Source organism: Poeciliopsis prolifica, unplaced genomic scaffold (assembly GCF_027474105.1).
Source record: "Poeciliopsis prolifica strain line A6 unplaced genomic scaffold, Auburn_PproV2 SCAFFOLD066, whole genome shotgun sequence".
Lineage (NCBI taxonomy): Eukaryota > Metazoa > Chordata > Actinopteri > Cyprinodontiformes > Poeciliidae > Poeciliopsis > Poeciliopsis prolifica.
The window spans coordinates 485,084-506,712 of NW_026562441.1; the positions used below are offsets into that span (position 1 = coordinate 485,084).

The 21,629-nt window shown below is 36.9% G+C and overlaps 1 protein-coding gene and 1 pseudogene across 1 annotated transcript; both read right to left on the reverse strand.

Moving 5' to 3' along the window:
• Positions 1-3,183: 3,183 nt before the first annotated feature.
• Positions 3,184-10,523, reverse strand: LOC129351273 (NLR family CARD domain-containing protein 3-like; annotated as a pseudogene).
• A 1,076-nt stretch (positions 10,524-11,599) lies between these two features.
• LOC129351292 (protein NLRC3-like) lies at positions 11,600-21,446 on the reverse strand. Its single transcript, XM_055020187.1, is given in 10 exon segments — positions 11,600-13,291; positions 13,371-13,417; positions 13,505-13,678; positions 13,939-14,112; positions 14,450-14,714; positions 14,717-16,234; positions 16,925-17,112; positions 17,424-17,528; positions 18,398-18,473; positions 21,356-21,446. Coding segments are annotated over 9 exon segments (3,051 nt in total). The 5' UTR covers positions 18,466-18,473; positions 21,356-21,446; the 3' UTR covers positions 11,600-12,779.
• Between the last annotated feature and the right edge of the window lie 183 nt (positions 21,447-21,629).

Here is a 21,629-nt window from a genome sequence, read left to right on the forward strand (position 1 = left end):
GATCATATTATTTTACATTTAATAAAAGAGCACAAACAAAACCTCAGACAGGATGAGAGTCAAAAAAATGTTTTAGTTTTTCTGTTAAATCTTCCATTTAGTCATTTTAATCAATAAATGAATCGTCCTGCAAGCAGCTGTTTAACACACCTGATAACTAAACCTCATTTTAATTATATATTATATGTACTGTATTACATAGGCCTGTCGCAAAAAGCAATAAAATAATTATTCATACAATAAATTAAATTGAGCTCAGTAACTTATCATTTGTCTCTTTTTTCTTTCTACCAACAACAAACAAAAGTCTCCAGTCTGGCACTTTGGCCTCAATTAATCCTTTTTATGAAGGACAATTTTGCTTACAGAGGTTTCATAATTCATCTTATTAGTTGTTTCTGTTGTTTTGTTTATTTATCTTGGATATTTAAAATGTCTTCCAGCTCCAGTGTCAATTGTTAATTTAAATTTAAAGTTTATTGCTCTTTAAGAATGTGTAATTTCCATTACTGTGTAATTTCCATTACATAAGAAACTCCAGTTGTATGTTCACCTCAGTGTTTTGAGTTTGCAGCATGGACTCCACAGGCATCGGAGGTTTTACACCTGAATCCATCAGATCCAGATCTTGGTGGGAAAAATAGAAACTTTTGTTCAAAGACTAGAAGTTCAATCCACTCTGTAGTGAGTTTACAGTGTTTTAAGCTACCAGGGATGTTAAAAAACTTTTATGTGATTCAATCTTTTTGTTTTTTAAAAAAATGAACATTTAGGTCAAATGGGTTGGTTTGTCCACGTTTTGCGAGGACATCCTGTAGGGAAAATCCATTTAAATGAAGAACAAAATGTTGGGATGATTATAAAACCTGAGTACAGTTTGTCTCTCTCTCTCCATCTCATTGACTTTATCCATCAATCCGCCGCTGCTGCTGCTGCTAAGCTGCTGACAGCAGCTTAGCTTAATTAATAATCACTTTAAATGGAGGTATTGAGTAAAAACCACTTTACACTGTAAACAGTTAAATATATATTATTACATTTGTTTAATAAACTTAAAGTTTACTTCATTTGTTTATACATGTTACATAATATTCACTTTTATTTTTATTTTCGTTCCTCTTTAAAAAATGAAAAAAAGCTATTTTTAGTGTAAACAAGTTTAACCACAAGACAAAAGAAGGTGGAACAGCAGCATTTTGGTATAATAGCGCCCTCTGCTGGTGAAAACTGGTTAAAGCCATAATAAAGTATTCAGTTAAATTAATAAATTAATTTATCTGAATACTAAGTCAAGAATATTAAGTCAATTATAATTTAAATTGGGATAAATTATACGTTTTCTAGTTATTAATGCATTATACCAGTGGAAGGAAAAATATACATTGATTTGTTTATTTTATTTAATACTTTAGTTAAAGTCTTTTATTTATTTAGCTTTATCATTTTGGTATCTATTTATTATTTATTTATTTTTATTATCAGGAGTAGTATTTCAAAAAGGCTCTTTCCCCTCTTTATATATTTTTCTATTCAGTTTAGTATTTTAGAAATCAATATTTATTCATTGATTATTTTTATTTCATTATTAGAATAAAATAATAAACCTTAAACTCTATTCATCAGTTTACATCGTCTTAATTATGTTGTAAATTAATTTTTTTTAGAATTTGATGCAGATATTGCTTTTAAAATCCTCTTTTTTCCTCCTTTCTGACATTAATTTTTTTAACTAATTAAAAAAAATCTTAATTTTTATCTGTTTGAAACATGAGAGTTGATTTATAACTACTGGCAACCCAACATGATTTACTGATCAACTACGTATTGATTACAACTAAAGCAGAAGTAAAAGCCAACAGAGAGCTATAAATATGTCTTATATTAAATTACAGGGTTAAACTGAAGGTGTGATACTTTCTGTTGCTGTTATGAAGTCAGGAGAAAATCTGTTACTTGTTCACAAGATTTGTTGCTGCAGTTAAAATAGAAGTTATATAAGCAAAGTGCAGCCTTTTTTTTTACAGCTGAGGTTTTAAAATATAAACAACTTGATCTTTAACAGTTTCAAAAATCATTTAAACCTGATTCCATTATGCCATTATTTATGCAAACAAAAGTATAAGAGCATTTTTTACATTCATTCCTTTCAAACAGACCAGAACACCTGGTGTTTGGATCATTATCCTGTGTCTGGATCACACCTGCTTCTTTTTGTCTTTTCCGGGACTTTTTTCTTTGTTATTATCCTGGATGAAGGCCGAGACCCCACCCTGATGGGATGGGGTTGACAGCTGGGATCCGAGGCAGAAAGAAAGGACACACCCAGAAACCACTGAAGCATTAATAACCAGGTGCACAAACAATGATGTTCTGACACACAACAAGCAAAGAGAAAACAGCCTTTAATTTAAAAAATAAACCAGGAAACAGGTTTAACGGCAGTGTTAGGAGAGATTTGTCTTTAGATTTGGTGCAAATTGAGTATGAAACATGTCAAGACGAGTAACAGATTAGCAAGTAAATTAATCTTCCTGGGATCAATATCACTTTACATTTTTGTTGTAATTATCAGGTAACACATCAATCTTCCAGAGGAGCACTAATCTCAAAATAAGGAAGTAAAATTTAAAAAAGCAAAACTTTCATGATTTGTATGGCTGACAAGTCAAAAAATGTGTTACCTTAATAAATAAATTCACTATAATCGCCCACATTCATGATTTGTATATACAAATATAAACAAACAGAAGGGATTTGGCTCACTTATTTTTCTTTATTAATATCATATCTGCATTTTTCTAACCAGATGTAATTTTATTGACTGAAAACAATACGTGTCATTTTCATGTATTTGACTAGAGCATCTTAGTTTAAATCTCTAAGTTGTTAAGTAATTTTGACAATTCATCTGAAAGCAGAAAGCCTGAAAGTCCCATCATTCAATGTGATATTTCTAAAGATTTATATAATGCCTTAGTTATATTAATTGTGATTATATTCCTTGCTTAGTCCAGTTAATTTCAATAAAACCCTGATAACTCAGTGCTGCCCCCTGCTGGTAGAAATTAGCAGGAGTTGCTCATTTTTGCAAAGAATCAAGTGTTAAGTCAGAAGAGAAATGACCAGATCAGGAACGTTTGTTAAAATAAATTATAATAATAAAACACACAATTTTATCATTTTTAAAAATTGTTTAATCTTAAACACAAAAAACAAAAGTTTATACATTGTTATAAAAACAAAACAAAAACATGAATTCACACAAACGGAGCACCAAGCAGAGCTTTAATGGAACAATTTGAATCTTCGGATGAAACATTTTGAACCAGATGACACTTTAAAAATAACTGACTTTAAGGTAACAATTACTACAAATCTTCACAAATGTTTTATAACTCATACAACAGTCAAAGTAGAAAATGAATGAGGTGATACAGATTTTTTCTTCATCTATCTTTTCTTTCAAGAAAAAACTTTGAAGAGAAAAAGTTATTAGGTCAAATGCTGAACAAAAAACACCATCTGGTTTGTAATGACACTGGAATCTGAGCTAAAACACAAAGTCACATGAGAACAAAGTTTTGAAAAATACACACTTCCCATTCAGCTGGAGCAGATTTCTGCCACTGACAATAAAAATGCTAATAACAAAAACGAAGCACCAATGTAATCCTTAGGAAGAAATTGTAAACTTTGTTATAATTTAACACACATGCAGAAGAGTGTAGGATGTGTTTATATGAGGCTTTAACTGCAAAAGTAAAAACTTGAAGAAACAATGTTTACTAAAAGAAAAAGTTACAACTCTCCTTGATGTTATCCCCGTATTACAACATAAAATTAACTTAATTAGCCAAAGTTTTTTGACTTAGTTTCACAAACCACACAGAGGCCTGATTGTTGCCTGGTGTAAATAAATCACTTGAATATCGTCTGTTTCACAACACAAACCAAACATCTAGAACTGCATCCAGCAGTAACTCAAAGTTACATCTAAAGCCTATTGAGGCCCATTCGCCTCAATGGAAGTAAGAGAACTTGATTTGATAATAACAAAGAGGTACTTCTCCAAAACTAGAGTTTATAAAAAGCCGTTTCACAATTTCCCAAAATACATCTTGATGATGATCAAAATGATTGCCTAAAGTACTCTTGTGAGAAATTTCTTTTTTTTCCTATTGTCCTAATGAATACTAGCAAGTTTGATGAGTCAATTGGACGCCCAGCTCTGTTTCTTCACCATCAGGAAAACTTTAACAGACTCTGTGTGGGACAGAGAGTCACAGTCATGCTGCACATCCTCATGACTCTTATCATCTCAGTGTCGCATGATGTCAATGTCAGCTTTGTTTCCCGTCGATCAGATTACTGTGCGGTACTGAACACGCCATCATGAAAACTGATCTTCATGCAAACATGTCCTACAGGCATCCACTTCAAATACTTGAAACATTCTTTTCGAACATTCACGGGCCGCCAGGGAGTGAAGTACACCCGAGTATGTTGGTGCATTAATTGTGATGAATCCATAGGGAGACATTACATTTTACATGTGAGCAGGACCCAGTTAAGTTATAAAATACAAAATACAGCAGATGATTGGGCTTTAAGTTCAACTGCAGGATACAGAGGATAACTAAAAGCCACTGTGAAAGTGTGAAGATGGATCAAACTGTCAGAGGAAACTCTGTAGAAAGACAGAGAACCAGCAGGCCGGTCCAGATACACCCCCAACCGACTGGTGCGTCTTCCCAGGGAAGACACGTTTACTCTGTCATCATGGTGCAAAACATGAAAACCGTCATCCGAACAAACCAAACACCAAGAATCCTTATTGTGCCCCATTCTGAAATCACTCATTGTGTCTTTCTTTCGGGCCTCCTCCTGTATGACCCCGATGCTCAAAGATCCAGAGACCTCCACCTCCCAGTAGTGGCGTCTTGTCAGGCCCTGACTGCACAGCACCACCTGGTGGTGACCTGAGTTTTCTGGATCATCCTCCATCCAGCTCACCTTTCTGTTTCCTTCAGACAGAACCAGCTTCTGGTGTTCTGCATCACGACTGAAAGTGAGTTCACAGGCATCTAGAGAAAAGAATAAATCATTTAAACACAAATTCAGCCATCATGAGACAAATAATGCATTGATGTACATGTGACGTACATTTCCTAAAGCCAGGCTTCAATCTGTGAGTCCCTCCATCGTCGAGGCTGTAGAGGCAAAAGGTACACCAAATTAAGTTTATTGACACCCAGTTTAGGGTTTTAGTTTAATAGACAATAAACAGTTTAGTTACTTCAGCTTTCTGAGCTTGTATTGTGGATCATCCCTCAGCTTAGAGAGTTTCTTGCCAGCAGAGTCTCCTGGATGGTTGTAGCTCAGGTCCAGCTCCATCAGATGTGACGGGTTGGACTGAAGAGCAGAGACCAGATGATCACATCCCGTCTCTGTGACCAAACAGCCAGACATCCTAGGAAAAGAGTAGAAAACAGGAATAAACATGAAGACTGAGTGATAGGATGGTCAAATGGATGATCTTGATGCTCATGCTAGATGTGGCAGACCCATGCAAATAATTTTCATAACTGATTTCCATACATTGTTCCCAAGTCAAGCTTCTGGGTATGAAATATCTTTTGTCAGTGGATGGATTTTTAGCTCAGACTGGAGCCTGTTCTCTCATGAACCATGCTGTTCATGGTATTTCATGTGTTGTTACCTTAGTATTTCCAGTTTGCAGGAATTACTCGACAGTCCTCCACAAAGCACCTCCACTCCTGAATCTTTCAGGTCATTGTTGCTCAGGTCAAGGTCCCTCAGAGCTGAGTAGGAAAACTTGAGGGCATTGGCCAGAGGAACCATCCAGTTCTTTGTAACTTTGCAATTTGCAAGCCTAAGGAAATGCATCACAAGACAATAAAGATTTATCTACTTTAGTGAACAAATAAAAAATTTAAAAAGCCTACAGACGCCAATGAAGGAAATGAGAAATTGGTAAATATGTCAAAACTTGATCCAGTCCTCAAGGGCTACTATCCATCAAATGAATGGCCCATTACCAAGCCTCTGTAGAGCTCAATGACTTAATGCTTTTGATGGAATTGAACCTTTTGATGGAGATTGTTGGGTAAGGGATGTATCCAAATGCTGGAGAATAGTAGCTCTTGAAGATTGGACTTGGGCATCCTGTCGTAAACAAAGAAACTGAAAAGGATTGCAAAGCGTACTCACACAACTCTTTTGCTGCTCCTCACAGCTGGTATCAACCTTCTTCTACCATCATCTGATGTGTTGTAGCTCTTCAGATCCAGTAAATCCAGATCATTCTTGGAGGCCTGCAGCATGTAGGCCAAAGCAGAGCAGTGCAAAGGAGCCAGTTCCTTTTTCGAATGGTCAGACAGTTTGAGAAATTCCTGAATCTCATCTTTGACTTTATGATCTCTCATCTCAGTCATGGACTGGAAGATGGTGATACAGCTGTCTGGAGAGATGGTTTTTCTTCGAAGTGATCTCAAGTAAGTTAAGATTTTCTTGTCCATCTCATCCCCTTCGTCAAGAGGAGTCAACAGACCCTGAAGGATTCTCTGATTGGGTTCAACCATCAGGCCAAGCAGGAATCGCAAGAAAAGTCTAAGTGACCATTCTTCTTCTCAAGCACTTTGTTGACTGTCATCTTTAGAAGATCAAGTAAAGGAATGTCTTTGTCTTCCACACAAAGGAACTTCCCAAGTTCTTTGGTTTCATTAGTTTTCAAGCATTCATAGACGTGCAGAGCTGCAAAGAACTCCTGAAGAGTCAGATGCACAAAGAAGAAAACCTTTTTCTGGGAGGAGACTTCCTCTTCCCGGAGAACAGTGTTACATAAACCAGAGAAGATTGTTGCTTCTGCTATACCAATGCCACAACCTTTCAGGTCTTCCTCATAGAAGATGAGTTGGTTTTCTAGAAGCTGGACAAACGCGAGTTTCCCAAGTTTCAGAAGAAATTCTCTGTGAGTCTTCAGGAGCTTCTCCGGTTTTTCTCAGGGTTCATGTCATACTTTCTGCTTCTCCGTTTTGTCTGAGCAAAGACAAAATGTGCCATTAACTCTGTTAGAGTCTGGGGGATTTCGGTCTCTTCATTTCTGCTGAAGACTTCCTGGAATAAGACAGCAGAAATCCAACAGAACACTGGGATCTGGCACATGATGTCCAGGCTTTGTGAGGGCCGAATATGTGATGTTATCCTGTCAGTGAGACTGGAATCATCACCGAATCTCTTTCTGAAATATTCCACTTTCTGAGCATCAGTGAACCCCCTTATCTCTGTCACCATGTCGATGTACTCTGCAGGGATCTGACTGGCTGCTGCTGGTCGGGAAGTTATCCAGATGTTTGCCTCAGGAAGGAGGTTACCCTGGATCAGGTTTACAACAAGATCGCCTACAGATGCTATATGATCAAGAGAAGTTACTTTGGCTGACTTCTGAAAGTCCAGTGGATGTCTGTTTTCATCCAGACCATCAAGAATCACTATGATCTTTGTTTTGGCGTAATCCTGGGAATCTTTTAGAGGTTGGAGAGACGGGTGAAACTCAGTCAGCAGCTCATGGAGGCTTTTCTCTCCTACACTCAGATTCAGCTCTCGGAAAGCAAGACTGAAAACAAAGTCAATATCCTGGTTTGTTTCGTCTTCAGCCCAATCAAGAATGAACTTCTGAACAGCAAAGGATTTCCCAATTCCTGCAACTCCTTTAGTCAGGATTGTCCTGTTGGGTTTCTCCTGGGCAGCCACTGACTTGAAGAGCTCATTCAGGTTGACTGTAGAGTCATTCAGTGGTTGGTTTGGATGATCATTTTTGATCTGTCTGTACTCATGTTCTTCGTTTCGTCCATCATTATCTGCAGTGGTGATGAACAGGGTTGTGTAGATGCTTTTGAGGGAGCTGTGATGGTCACCATTACCTTCAGACGTCAAGGTGAGTTTATTTTTCATTGCTTTTTTAAGATTCATCTGTGCTTCCAGAGAGACGCTGTTACCTGAAATCAAATACAACACGTAAGAGTTGTGAACAACTAGTAGTGTAAAGGAAACAATGCACCTACAATTTGGCCACAATATTTTATTCTGAGGATGTACTAGTGAAAGATCACTAACAGTAATTAACTCATACTCGATAATTCAATAATTTTTTTGCTGTCCATCAATTTTTACTTTTTTCAGTTTCAAGAGATCATTTCAAGTTTCTTATGTTTTAGAATCTGTGCTAGTTTTGAGGGCCATAAATCTAAGCCATATTATTGGATGTCCATATGAACTTATATAGGACAGAGTAAAAAGTTTTAGCCTAGCAGAATATATACATACTGTGTATTTCTTATGCTCATGGTCACACATTTTGTAGTAAAAGTTTTGTAATAGCTTTTCAAACTTACCTTTATCTTCAGGAGTGTCTTTTTGTAATTTCTGTCCACACTTTGGCCACGGGGAGTCTATTAGTGATTCGACTTGCTCCTCGTCCAAACAGTGCTGACATGAGCGATGTCCACACTTGAAGTTTACTGAATCCCCAAATCTTGTTTACAGACTGAACAGCCAGTCAGATCTTCCCTGATTTTCTGACTGTAAGAATAATTGATGGGTTTGGATTAAAGAACACATACATGTCTGATGAACGTCATTAAAATAAACTACCACTGGAACTCTGAGTATCAAAAAGATCATTAATAATTTGAGGTATTGGATCAGGGACTGTTGCCTTGAGCAAGAATGTCTTGTTTCAAGGCCTTGATACGGTATCAACTGTATCAGTTCTTGCACCTTACTTTCCTGAACTTTTAGATTTTTCATGGGTGATGTCCTTCAACAGATCAGCTTATGTCTTCCTCTTTTTATGTGCAGTTGAAAATCACTGGACAGATACTTCATCGTCAAGATTGAATTTACTTTATTGAGAAATTAAGACATCACCAATGTCAACAGAGCTGATGTCAACATAAAACTAAGTTTTTTCTCATTTTGTCAGGTTTTTGGTGTTTGTTTTTTTCATTCAAGCACTTTTTAAATCTTTTGGTCCTTGAGCAACATAAATTACACATTTGGGACATTTTCAAGTTTGTACATACCGTTTTGATCTGTCCTCTCTAAAGTTTTGGGCAAAAACATGGAGGCATCACTCTTAATGGAGAGACAGCTTGGACCTGTTGACTTGTCTTCATTCTTCTGTGAACTGCAAACAAAGTTTATTTTCATCTAATGCTGCATTTTAATGAATGCCTTTAATGTTGCATGCATTTAATCAACAAACAAAGTGAAATGAAGGAACATGAATAGGATTTTACCTGACTGTTGGCAGTGGTGTTGCATTAGATGCGTTTTGTCTTGTAGATCTCGTCCTTTTGTTCTTGTCAGACATTGTTGATGCTTCACAGAAACACAACTTTGTATTTGTATTTGGTTAAAAACTAAATTTATGTGCATGTTCAGAAAGAAACACATACATACAAGAGCCTAACGCAGAGTTTTGCATTAGTGAAGGTTTAATAGCACTCTAGTAGCTGTGCTGGCATATTTACCAATGTCTTGCACGTTTTACATCTACTTACATTTTATAAAAATAAACATGTATTCCACAAATGTGAAATTGTATTTTGAATGGGTGGTATTTACTCCTCTGTTGTTTTTCTTAGCTAACTCAGCGGTAAAAAGCTTGTTCTGCTTTTTCATCGATGACTGTTGCAATCAGTTAGAGTGCAGAATTTCCTGCTTTATTTTCATATAAACGAACTCAACTGAATGTTTTTATTCAAGTCAAACAAAAGATTTTGAAGATGAATAATTCTTTTGATTCTTAATTGAGCTAACAAAAAGCATTTATCATATAAGAGAAATTACTGTGAGCACCACCTCCAGGACAAAAGCACTGGCAGTTAGTTTTCATTGTTTAATTTTTATAGTGATGCTACTGACTTGGTAGTCAGAAACGTATATTTTTTAAAAACAGTGCAGCTCAGTAAGGAGTAAATATAAAAAAAGCAATTGTTTCTTCTTTCTTTCCTGTCTGTATATTTTCTACCATATGGTGATAGTTTATGAAAAACAGGCGTTCTTCATAGAACAGTTTATTAGTCAGTAGGTACATACTCAACTCTGTTTAGTTACGGACTAGAAATTGTTCTAACATGTTGTATTTACTGAAGGGCTTATAAAGCAGAACAATGACTAGAAAATAGGTCTGATAATTTACTTGGCAAAAAAAATTTATGTATCCTACAAAAAAGGTTACATCACATTAATTAATGCCAAATTGAGAATAATTAAATTAATATTTAGGAATGAGAAAATTCAGTTATGGAAGAAACAAAAGGACTAGAACATTCACAAAGAAAGATAGCAGATGTTCTGAGTTATTCTTAGAAAAGAAAATACTTACTGTGAAGAAAAAATAGTTCAGTTGGTGCTCGTTCTTTTCCTTAGTTATGAAAGAAAAAGTTTCAAGTCTGTCAGTAAAACAAATTATACTCCAGAAAGCGAGAAGCCACGTGTCGTACCAGTCCCTCTGCTTCCTGAGTGAAGTGAACAAAAGCGGGTGGGACTTGATACAATACCCCTCCAGGTTAATATGAAAATGAGGCTCAAACACCCATAATGTTTTTCTTTAGCTAAAATTACAATTCAGTAATAACTATCACAAATATAAATCTTTTTCAGGCTTTCCTTCTTGACCCTTCAAGTTGTCTAATTTCTGCTCATGTTGGACGTTTGGTTCTTAACAAAGGCTAACCTGAAGGATGCATTAGAGGTTCTCAGAAAAGGTCTGTTTGAACATCTGCTGCTGTCCGTTGAGTGTTTACATTACAGATAACTCTAGCAGGATATTGTGGTGACAATATCTGCAACCTGAAAGTTAGGAGATGCTATTACTTACAGGAAAAACAGACTTAATAGACTTTAAATAGACCAGCAGATTATTCTGTTATGATTACAGACCTCTTAACATATTTCAGTTAGTTTTATACATAGAAACTGGATTGAAAATATGTCAGTCCTGAAAGGATCTTTATTGTCAGTTTGTTAATGAAGAGAATTTCAGTAAAAATACCTACAAATGTGCTTGTCCTAATATGTCATGTATGAAGACTCCCAACGTACACAGATTTTTTTTTTCTTATTGCTTTTCTTTGTATGAAATATGAAAGTTTGCTGCCAGCTTCCCCATCCAGATACACCGCAACTCAATATCAGCTTTGTAACACTTTCTGAACTGTCCCTCACCTGTTCTTGAATTTCATTTTGACCAGAGAAGGATGTATATAACTCATGGCCCTTAGACAGACATCACAGTGATCCTGACATATGGACATATTGGTTTGTATTACTCAGTTTAAGTAATGGATGAAATCAACTTTTAAAAGTTGTTTTTTTTTTTGTATGTACTCATTTTATCTTTGATCAAGATGATTACAGTACGATAAATAAATGGTAAATTATTTACCTCGTTCTATTTCCTGTGTCTTACACTTTGTTGCGAACATTTGTGCTCTACACAGTAGATCTAAAGTAAGAAAATACTAAATAAAATGCAATCACAAGTCACAGTTTTAAATATATTAGTATTTTATTCCATGATTGTATAAAGTTTTCAGTGACAGCTTATATGTATGAATAATGCACACCACATTTTAGCAGCAATGAATGAATCATAATACAGACACTTCATTGAATGACACAGTAGCTGTGTGCTTTGCATGTTCTGCAATGTAATAAAGCACTTTGAAATGCCTTGTTGATGAAATGTGCTATACAAATAAAATTTGATTGGATTTAAACAAGCAAAGTAGAAAACATTTTTAAATTTTCATATACTTTTCGAAAACCAAAAACGCTTAAACTGTAAAAATCTTTGATAAATATATATATTTATAAATCCCATAATCTAAATATTGCTATAAATAAAGTATTGCCCCTTCCAAATAAAAGCATACCAACACAATAAAGTCCAAATCAAATGTACAAATGCTCTCCTTCAGATATGATCCACAACACTGGCAAACTAAAGTCAATGTAATTTAACTGCTTTAACTTCACATTCTACTCATGGAGTAATAAATACATTGTTTCTTATGGCATCAATAACCTTTTGCTAATGATCAATCAGGCATTTTGTTTTAAGTACAGCTCGTACTTTCTTTATCATCTCACCATTTTGCAAAGTAGAAAAGAGAATCTAAAAAAGATTTATGAACAGACATAGTTCCTCGGACCCGACTTCAGAGGAAATGAGATCTGGCTTTTTCTGTTGCTGCTCCTGTTCTATGGAATAATTTACCTTTCCTGATTAGATCTGCCAACAGCCTTGATCATTTTAAATTGATCTTCAAAACTCATTTTTATTCTCCAGCATTTATTTGAAGTAGTGTTTTGATACTCTGTTTTTATCAATTTGTGTTGTTGTTCTTGTACGGCAGGTTTACATCTGTTTTTAAAGTGCTCTATAAATAAATGTGACATTGATATTTTGTCAACAGAGCAGTGCAAAGGAACAAGTTCCATTTCTGACAGTTTGAGAAATTTCTGAATCTCATCTTTCACTTTGTGATTTCTCATTTCAGTCATGGTCTGAAGAGATGGTTTTTGTTCTAAGTGATCTCAGGTAAGTTAAGACTTTCTTGTCTGTATCTTCCCAGTCATCAAGGGGAGTCAGACTTTGAAGGAATCTCTGATTGGGTTCAACCAAATGAATCCATAGGGAGACATTACTTTTTACAGCACTCTATACATGTAAGCAGGACCCACCTAAGTTATAAAATACAAAACACAGCAGATGATTGGGCTTTAAGTTCAACTGCAGAATACAGAGGATCACTAAAAGCCACTGTGAAAGTGTGAAGATGGATCAAACTGTCAGAGGAAACTCTGTAGAAAGACAGAGAACCAGCAGGCCGGTCCAGATACACCCCCAACCGACTGGTGCGTCTTCCCAGGGAAGACACGTTTACTCTGTCATCATGGTGCCAAACATGAAAACCATCATCCGAACAAACCAAACACCAAGAATCCTTATTGTGCCCCATTGTGAAATCACTCATTGTGTCTTTCTTTCGGGCCTCCTCCTGTATGACCCCGATGCTCAAAGATCCAGAGACCTCCACCTCCCAGTAGTGGCGTCTTGTCAGGCCCTGACTGCACAGCACCACCTGGTGGTGACCTGAGTTTTCTGGATCATCCTCCATCCAGGTCACCTTTCTGTTTCCTTCAGACAGAACCAGCTTCTGGTGTTCTGCATCAGGACTGAAAGTGAGTTCACAGGCATCTAGAGAAAAGAATAAATCATTTAAACACAAATTCAGCCATCATGAGACAAATAATGCATTGATGTACATGTGACGTACATTTCCTAAAGCCAGGCTTCAATCTGTGAGTCCCTCCATCGTCGAGGCTGTAGAGGCAAAAGGTACACCAAATTAAGTTTATTGACACCCAGTTTAGGGTTTTAGTTCAGTTTTCCTACAGACAGTTTAGTTACTTCAGCTTTCTGAGCTTGTATTGTGGATCATCCCTCAGCTTAGAGAGTTTCTTGCCAGCAGAGTCTCCTGGATGGTTGTAGCTCAGGTCCAGCTCCGTCAGATGTGACGGGTTGGACTGAAGAGCAGAGACCAGATGATCACATCCCGTCTCTGTGACCAAACAGCCAGACATCCTAGGAAAAGAGTAGAAAACAGGAATAAACATGAAGATTGAGTGATAGAATGGTCAAATGGAGGATCTTTATGCTCATGCTAGATATGGCAGACCCATGCAAATCAAATAATTTTCATAACTGATTTCCATACATTGTTCCGAAGTCAAACTATAGCTTCTGGGTATGAAATATCTTTTGTCAGTGGATGTTTTTTGAGCTCAGACTGGAGCCTGTTCTCTCATGAACCATGCTGTTCATGGTATTTCATGTGTTGTTACCTTAGTATTTCCAGTTTGCAGGAATGACTCGACAGTCCTCCACAAAGCACCTCCACTCCTGAATCTTTCAGGTCATTGTTGCTCAGGTCAAGATCCCTCAGAGCTGAGTAGAAAAACTTGAGGGCATTGGCCAGAGGAACCATCCAGTTCTTTGTAACTTTGCAATTTGCAAGCCTAAGGAAATGCATCACAAGACAATAAAGATTTATCTACTTTAGTGAACAAATAAAAAATTTAAAAAGCCTACAGACACCAATAACGGAAATGAGAAATTGGTAAGTACGTCAAAACTTGATCCAGTCCTCAAGGGCTACTATTCATCAAATGAATCCATTACCAAGCCTCTGTAGAGCTCAATGACTTAATGCTGATGATGGAATTGAACCTTTTGATGGAGATTGTTGGGTAAGGGATGTATGCAAATGCTGCAGGATAGTAGCTCTTGAAGATTGGACTTGGGCATCCTGTCGTAAACAAAGAAACTGAAAAGGATTGCAAAGCGTACTCACACAACTCTTTGCTGCTCCTAACAGCTGGTATCAACCTTCTTCTACCATCATCTGATGTGTTGTAGCTCTTCAGATCCAGTAAATCCAGATCATTCTTGGAGGCCTGCAGCATGTAGGCCAAAGCAGAGCAGTGCAAAGGAGACAGTTCCTTTTTCGAATGGTCAGACAGTTTGAGAAATTCCTGAATCTCATCTTTGACTTTGTGATCTCTCATCTCAGTCATGGACTGGAAGATGGTGATACAGCTGTCTGGAGAGATGGTTTTCTTCGAAGTGATCTCAAGTAAGTTAAGATTTTCTTGTCCATCTCATCCCCTTCGTCAAGAGGAGTCAACAGACCCTGAAGGATTCTCTGATTGGGTTCAACCATCAGGCCAAGCAGGAATCGCAAGAAAAGGTCTAAGTGACCATTCTTCTTCTCAAGCACTTTGTTGACTGTCATCTTTAGAAGATCAAGTAAAGGAATGTCTTTGTCTTCCACACAAAGGAACTTCCCAAGTTCTTTGGTTTCATTAGTTTTCAAGCATTCATAGACGTGCAGAGCTGCAAAGAACTCCTGAAGAGTCAGATGCACAAAGAAGAAAACCTTTTTCTGGGAGGAGACTTCCTCTTCTCGGAGAACAGTGTTACATAAACCAGAGAAGATTGTTGCTTCTGCTATACCAATGCCACAACCTTTCAGGTCTTCCTCATAGAAGATGAGCTGGTTTTCTAGAAGCTGGACAAACGCGAGTTTCCCAAGTTTCAGAAGAAATTCTCTGTGAGTCTTCAGGAGCTTCTCCCGGTTTTTCTCAGGGTTCATGTCATACTTTCTGCTTCTACGTTTTGTCTGAGCAAAGACAAAATGTGCCATTAACTCTGTTAGAGTCTGGGGGATTTCGGTCTCTTCATTTCTGCTGAAGACTTCCTGGAATAAGACAGCAGAAATCCAACAGAACACTGGGATCTGGCACATGATGTCCAGGCTTTGTGAGGACCGAATATGTGATGTTATCCTGTCAGTGAGACTGGAATCATCACCAAATCTCTTTCTGAAATATTCCACTTTCTGAGCATCAGTGAACCCCCTTATCTCTGTCACCATGTCGATGTACTCTGCAGGGATCTGACTGGCTGCTGCTGGTCGGGAAGTTATCCAGATGTTTGCCTCAGGAAGGAGGTCACCCTGGATCAGGTTTACAACAAGATCGCCTACAGATGCTATATGATCAAGAGAAGTTACTTTGGCTGAGTTCTGAAAGTCCAGTGGATGTCTGTTTTCATCCAGACCATCAAGGATCACTATGATCTTTGTTTTGGCGTAATCCTGGGAATCTTTTAGAGGTTGGAGAGACGGATGAAACTCAGTCAGCAGCTCATGGAGGCTTTTCTCTCCTACACTCAGATTCAGCTCTCGGAAAGCAAGACTGAAAACAAAGTCAATATCTTGGTTTGTTTCGTCTTCAGCCCAATCAAGAATGAACTTCTGAACAGCAAAGGATTTCCCAATTCCTGCAACTCCTTTAGTCAGGATTGTCCTGTTGGGTTTCTCCTGGGCAGCCACTGACTTGAAGAGCTCACTCAGGTTGACTGTAGAGTCATTCAGTGGTTGGTTTGGATGATCATTTTTGATCTGTCTGTACTCATGTTCTTCGTTTCGTCCATCATTATCTGCAGTGGTGATGAACAGGGTTGTGTAGATGCTTTTGAGGGAGCTGTGATGGTCACCATTACCTTCAGACGTCAAGGTGAGTTTATTTTTCATTGCTTTTTTAAGATTCATCTGTGCTTCCAGAGAGACGCTGTTACCTGAAATCAAATACAACACATATCACGTGTCTTACTGGTTACTTTAACTGGTTAGTTAAAACTGTTAGAACATATCAGAAGTACTAATAAATACTGAAAATACTTTTCTAACAAAAGTTTTATGAATGCATGGTTTATCCCAGCCTAACTATGGCAGGTTAAACTAAATTACATCAATTTGTGTTTTCTTGGATGCTTGTTTATTCTGTTTTTTTCATAAATAGATACCAGTTTCAGACATAACAATATAAAGACACTTCAATAACAATTATCATCAGAAGTTTGAAATACTTTGAATGCTCAGAGTAAATTAAGACGTTTCAGTTATTTGCTCTTTTTTAAATTGTAAATAGTCTCCTAAAACCTGATTGATGAGATGTTATGGAAAATGTGAGAAAAGTCACATTTGTCGGTTTTCTTATCTTTGAATGAGATCATGAAGCCAAAGAAACTTGATCTTCTGCCTGCATAGTGAGAAAAAAAAAGGCAGGTGTTTTAACTGTAATTTGAGTTCACAGCTGGAGGGTAAATAAGAAATTGGCTGCAAACCAAAACCAACCCTAAGTTCACATTTTAACTTGATTCTTTTCCCTTGATAAAGAATTATTGTCACTAATTGATTAAAATAAATTTCCTTGTGTTGTACCTTGGTGCTTTACTGAACTAAATTTAATATTCTTTAAAACTTACCTCTGTCTTTCAGTGTGTTTTTCCTACATGTCTCTCCACACGTTAAGCAGGGCGAGTCTGTCGGTAAATCCGTCAGGCTCAAATCCAAACACTTCTTACATGATGGATGTCCACAAATAAGATAAAGCAAATCCTTCACAACCTTTTGACAAACTGAGCAGCTGCTCAGCTCCTTGCTGAATTTCAGACTGTAAATTAAAACAAACAGTTTCTTCAAAGGGAAAATAATAATTGCACATTAATATGAAGAGAAAATATCCATATCTTTGAACTAGAAAAATTAATGTCATTGCAATCTGTCACAAGGAATAAATAAATAGTCTAGGGTCACTGAGGAAGGACTGAATTAGAAACAAAGTTGACATAATCAAAAAAAGAAACAGTAATACTGAAACTAGAAACCAAACAGTTTTATCATTTTCTTGCTGCATTGGCGAAAACAAAAGCTCTTCTGAGCACATTCAGGATTTTCTTAATTAGTAACATAAATTGCACATACCGTTTTGATCTGGCTTTTCTAAAGTCATTTGGCAGACCCTTTGACATGTCACTTCTAACAGAGACGCTGCTGGGGCCTGTTGGCTCATCTTCACTCTTCTGGGAACTAAAAGAACAAAATGTTTTCTCAAGATTTGCATTTTATTGATAGTTTTATCACATTCATGTTGAGACGTTGGAGGCCAACTGTTATGAAAGAATATTTGACTACATTTGCAAGGCAGATTCACTCTACAAAAAGGAGATAGTACTGCAAAAACACATTTTGGTCTAGTTCCTAAAGCAAATAAAATAAGTGAAACTGATAAGATCTGGCATCAAAGTAAGCAGGTTGTATAGATTAAATTATGATCTTGTAATTAAACTACTGTGAAGAGGTTTTATTCGTATTAAATGATGTTCCTTTATGTGTCATATAAATGTAATGTGTTTTGAATCACAGTCAAGGTGTTTTTCTGTGCAGCTGGATACGGTGTACAAACTAATGAACCAAGATGTGTCTACTGAAGTAAGTTTCCCAGGGTTGCTGAACTTTCCAGTTATTTGGGAACTCGCTGTTTTTCCCTGCATGGAGATAGAGTGTTTAGTTTTCACCTCCCATAGACATTACAGTGAATGAACATACAAGGTTCCTTATGTTTTCCTTTGTTTCTTTTGTTTGGTCTTCGAAGATTGAGTCTCCGCCTCGGTAGTAAAGAGAGATGAATAAAGTAACTATGCAACTCTGGGTTCCTCAGAGCGGATCCTAATTTGTGCCTAATGCAGTGGATTTCTTGCTCTCCGTCTGCAGATGTATTAAAGATTGTTTTGCTCCCTGACTTTTGTCTGGACCTCAACCTCTGAATTGTGCACTTCACACTACACCCATATTATAACACAATGACACACAGGATTATTATGTTTTGCTGAAACTTGCATTTCATAAACTATTAACACTTGTTACATTTTTTCTACTCGTGTCAAAACTATAATTACCAAACTGTGGGCCCTTCAGGTGATCTGGTCTTTGTTGCAGATTTCCTTGTCTTGCTCCGGTCAGACATTTGTTATGCTGCAGGAGATCAGAAATACTTTTATACTTATTTAATAACTCAGTTTAACTGCAGCTTCAAGAGGAACTAACATTTTTACAGGTTATGGTTTCTGGTTGCATATGTAGGTCAGCATAATGTGGAACATTTTACATGTGCTTAGTTTTGGTTTGTTTGTGAAAGTGTGATGAAGGTTAAATGAAACATGGTTTAATTTTAACAATATTTACTACAGGTTATAAATATTCTTCTGTTTTTCTAGTTGTTTTTATGTGAAGTGCACAGAGAAGTTATTGCAACAGAAATTAACCGTTACAACATCTGCTTCCTCTGCTTCCACTTCTTCTTCTTCTTCTGTGATAATGTTGAACTAAAATCTCACTACATGTTTCTATTTATTTCACAACTCTGCCACCAAAACAAAACACAAAATATCTTTAAACCAGCATGAAAAACTCAATTAGACGTTTCCACAGGAATAGATTAATATAAATATACATTCTGATTCTTGTGTAAAATAGTTACGAAAAGCTGAATAAGAGTAAAAGTGCAGGTTGTGGTGGGAAAATGTCAGAGCTTAAATAAACTGTATTCAGAGATTATAGTTGATGATAGTTTTCTCAACAGGATTAAAGAAAAACTGAGCAGAGTTTAAGAGATTTCCAGCATTAGAGGTAAATATTGTTTTCTGATATAATGTGTTGTTAAGAATAAAATAAACTGGTCATCTTTAAAGTCAGGATGTTTTTGTTCTTGTTGGTCTTCAGCACCAAATGCTTGTCTGAGTTTTAAGAGGAAAAAAACAAAAGTAATGCATTTAACCCATCCACATGATATACAACCTGTATTTAATCAAACTTTAATTTATATCTGCACCAAACACATCAAAATATATCATTTATTTCCTTCTTGTCTAGTAAACGGTGAAATACTTAAATATTTCACAAAGAAGAATACATTAATACATGCATAAATAATACATTTACACATTGTTTCGTTATATACAGTTAGGGCCAGAAATATTTGGACAGTGACACAGGTTTTGTTATTTTAGCTGTTGACAAAAATATGTTCAGAAATACAATTTATATATAATATGGGCTGAAAGTGCACACTCCCAGCTGCAATATGAGAGTTTCCACATCCAAATCGGAGAAAGGATTTAGGAATCATAGCTCTGTAATGCAGAGCCTCCTCTTTTTCAAGGGACCAAAAGTAATTGGACAATGGACTCTAAAGGCTGCAATTAACTCAAAAGGCCTTTCCCTAGTTAACCTGTAATCAAGTAAGTAGTTAAAAGGTCTGGGGTTGTTTCCAGGTGTGTGGTTTTGCATTTGGAAGCTGTTGCTGAGACAACATGCGGTCAAAGGAGCTCTCAATTGACGTGAAGCAGAACATCCTGAGACTGAAAAAAAAAGAAAAAATCCATCAGAGAGATAGCAGGCATGCTTGGAGTAGCAAAATCAACAGTCTGGTACATTCTGAGGAAAAAGGAATTGACTGGTGAGCTTGGGAACTCAAAAGGCCTGGGCGTCCACGGAAGACAACGGTGGTGGATGATCGCCGCATACTTTCTTTGGTGAAGAAGGACCCGTTCACAACATCAACTGAGGTCCAGAACACTCTCAGGGAAGTAGGTGTATCTGTCTCTAAGTCAACAGTAAAGAGAAGACTCCATGAAAGCAAATAAAAGGGTTCACATGTAGATGCAAACCATTCATCAATTCCAAAAATAGACAGGCCAGAGTTAAATTTGCCCAAAAACACCTCAAGAAGCCAGCCCAGTTCTGGAAAAGTATTCTATGGACAGATGAGACAAAGATCAACCTGTACCAGAATGATGGGAAGAAAAAAGTTTGGAGAAGAAAGGGAACGGCACATGATCCAAGGCACACCACATCCTCTGTAAAACATGGTGGAGGCAACGTGATGGCATGGGCATGCATGGCTTTCAATGGCACTGGGTCACTTGTGTTTATTGATGACATAACAGCAGACAAGAGTAGCCGGATGAATTCTGAAGTGTACCGGATATACTGTCAGCCCAGATTCAGCCAAATGCTGCAAAGTTGATCGGACGGCGCTTCACAGTACAGATGGATAATGACCCCAAGCATACAGCCAAAGCTACCCAGGAGTTCATGAGAGCAAAAAGGTGGAATATTCTGCAATGGCCAAGTCAATCACCAGATCTTAACCCAATTGAGCATGCATTCACTTGCTCAAATCCAGACTTCAGACGGAAAGACCCACTAACAAGCAAGACCTGAAGGCTGCGGCTGTAAAGGCCTGGCAAGCATTAAGAAGGAGGAAACCCAGCGTTTGGTGATGCCCATGGGTTCCAGACTTAAGGCAGTGATTGCCTCCAAAGGATTCGCAACAAAATATTGAGAAAAAACTTTTTTGTTTGGTTTATCTTTATATGTCCAATTACTTTTGAGCTCCTAAAATGTGGAGTGTTTGTAAACAAATGTGTACAATTCCTACATTTTCTATCAGATATTTTTGTTCAACCCTTTAAATTAAACGTTACAATGCACTTGAATTCTGTTGTAGCGGTTTCATTTCAAATCCAATGCGGTGGCATGCAGAGCCCAACTCACGAAATTGTGTTACTGTCCAAATATTTCTGGCCCTAACTGTATATACTGACAGAGTAATAATCTTCTTTATAAGAACATCTTGCATCTTTACTACTGAAGTCTGTGCAGAAGAGAAAGGCTTGATCATTTATTCTGGCTAAACAAAAATTAATATCTTTGAGAGAAAGCTCTAATAAATTGATTATTGATGCCAGCTAAAGCCCAGTTTAATTACTTTTTGGAATTAATAAAAAACTCATTCATGAAAAAAAAGTTTACAAATAAATAAAAAGATGTTTAGAGAACAAAATGAAACTTACTGGAATTTTAAAAATATTGTTTTTGTTCCTTCTTCTTTCCTTTAATTATAAAAAAAAAGCCTTAAATTTGTCCGTCCTGGAAAACTTGGTTCATCAACCTCTTTCTCCTTGAATGCATGTGGGGCAAAACCAGACGTGTCAGTTTTAGAGGACCACGCCTCCACCATGGGCGGGTTTTTTTTATTCACCTTGGCGTCTGTTCATTGAAACTGTTGAATGGTTTCAAATTTTACCATCTGCTGTTTTGCCTTCATTGTTTACATAAAACAGTCCA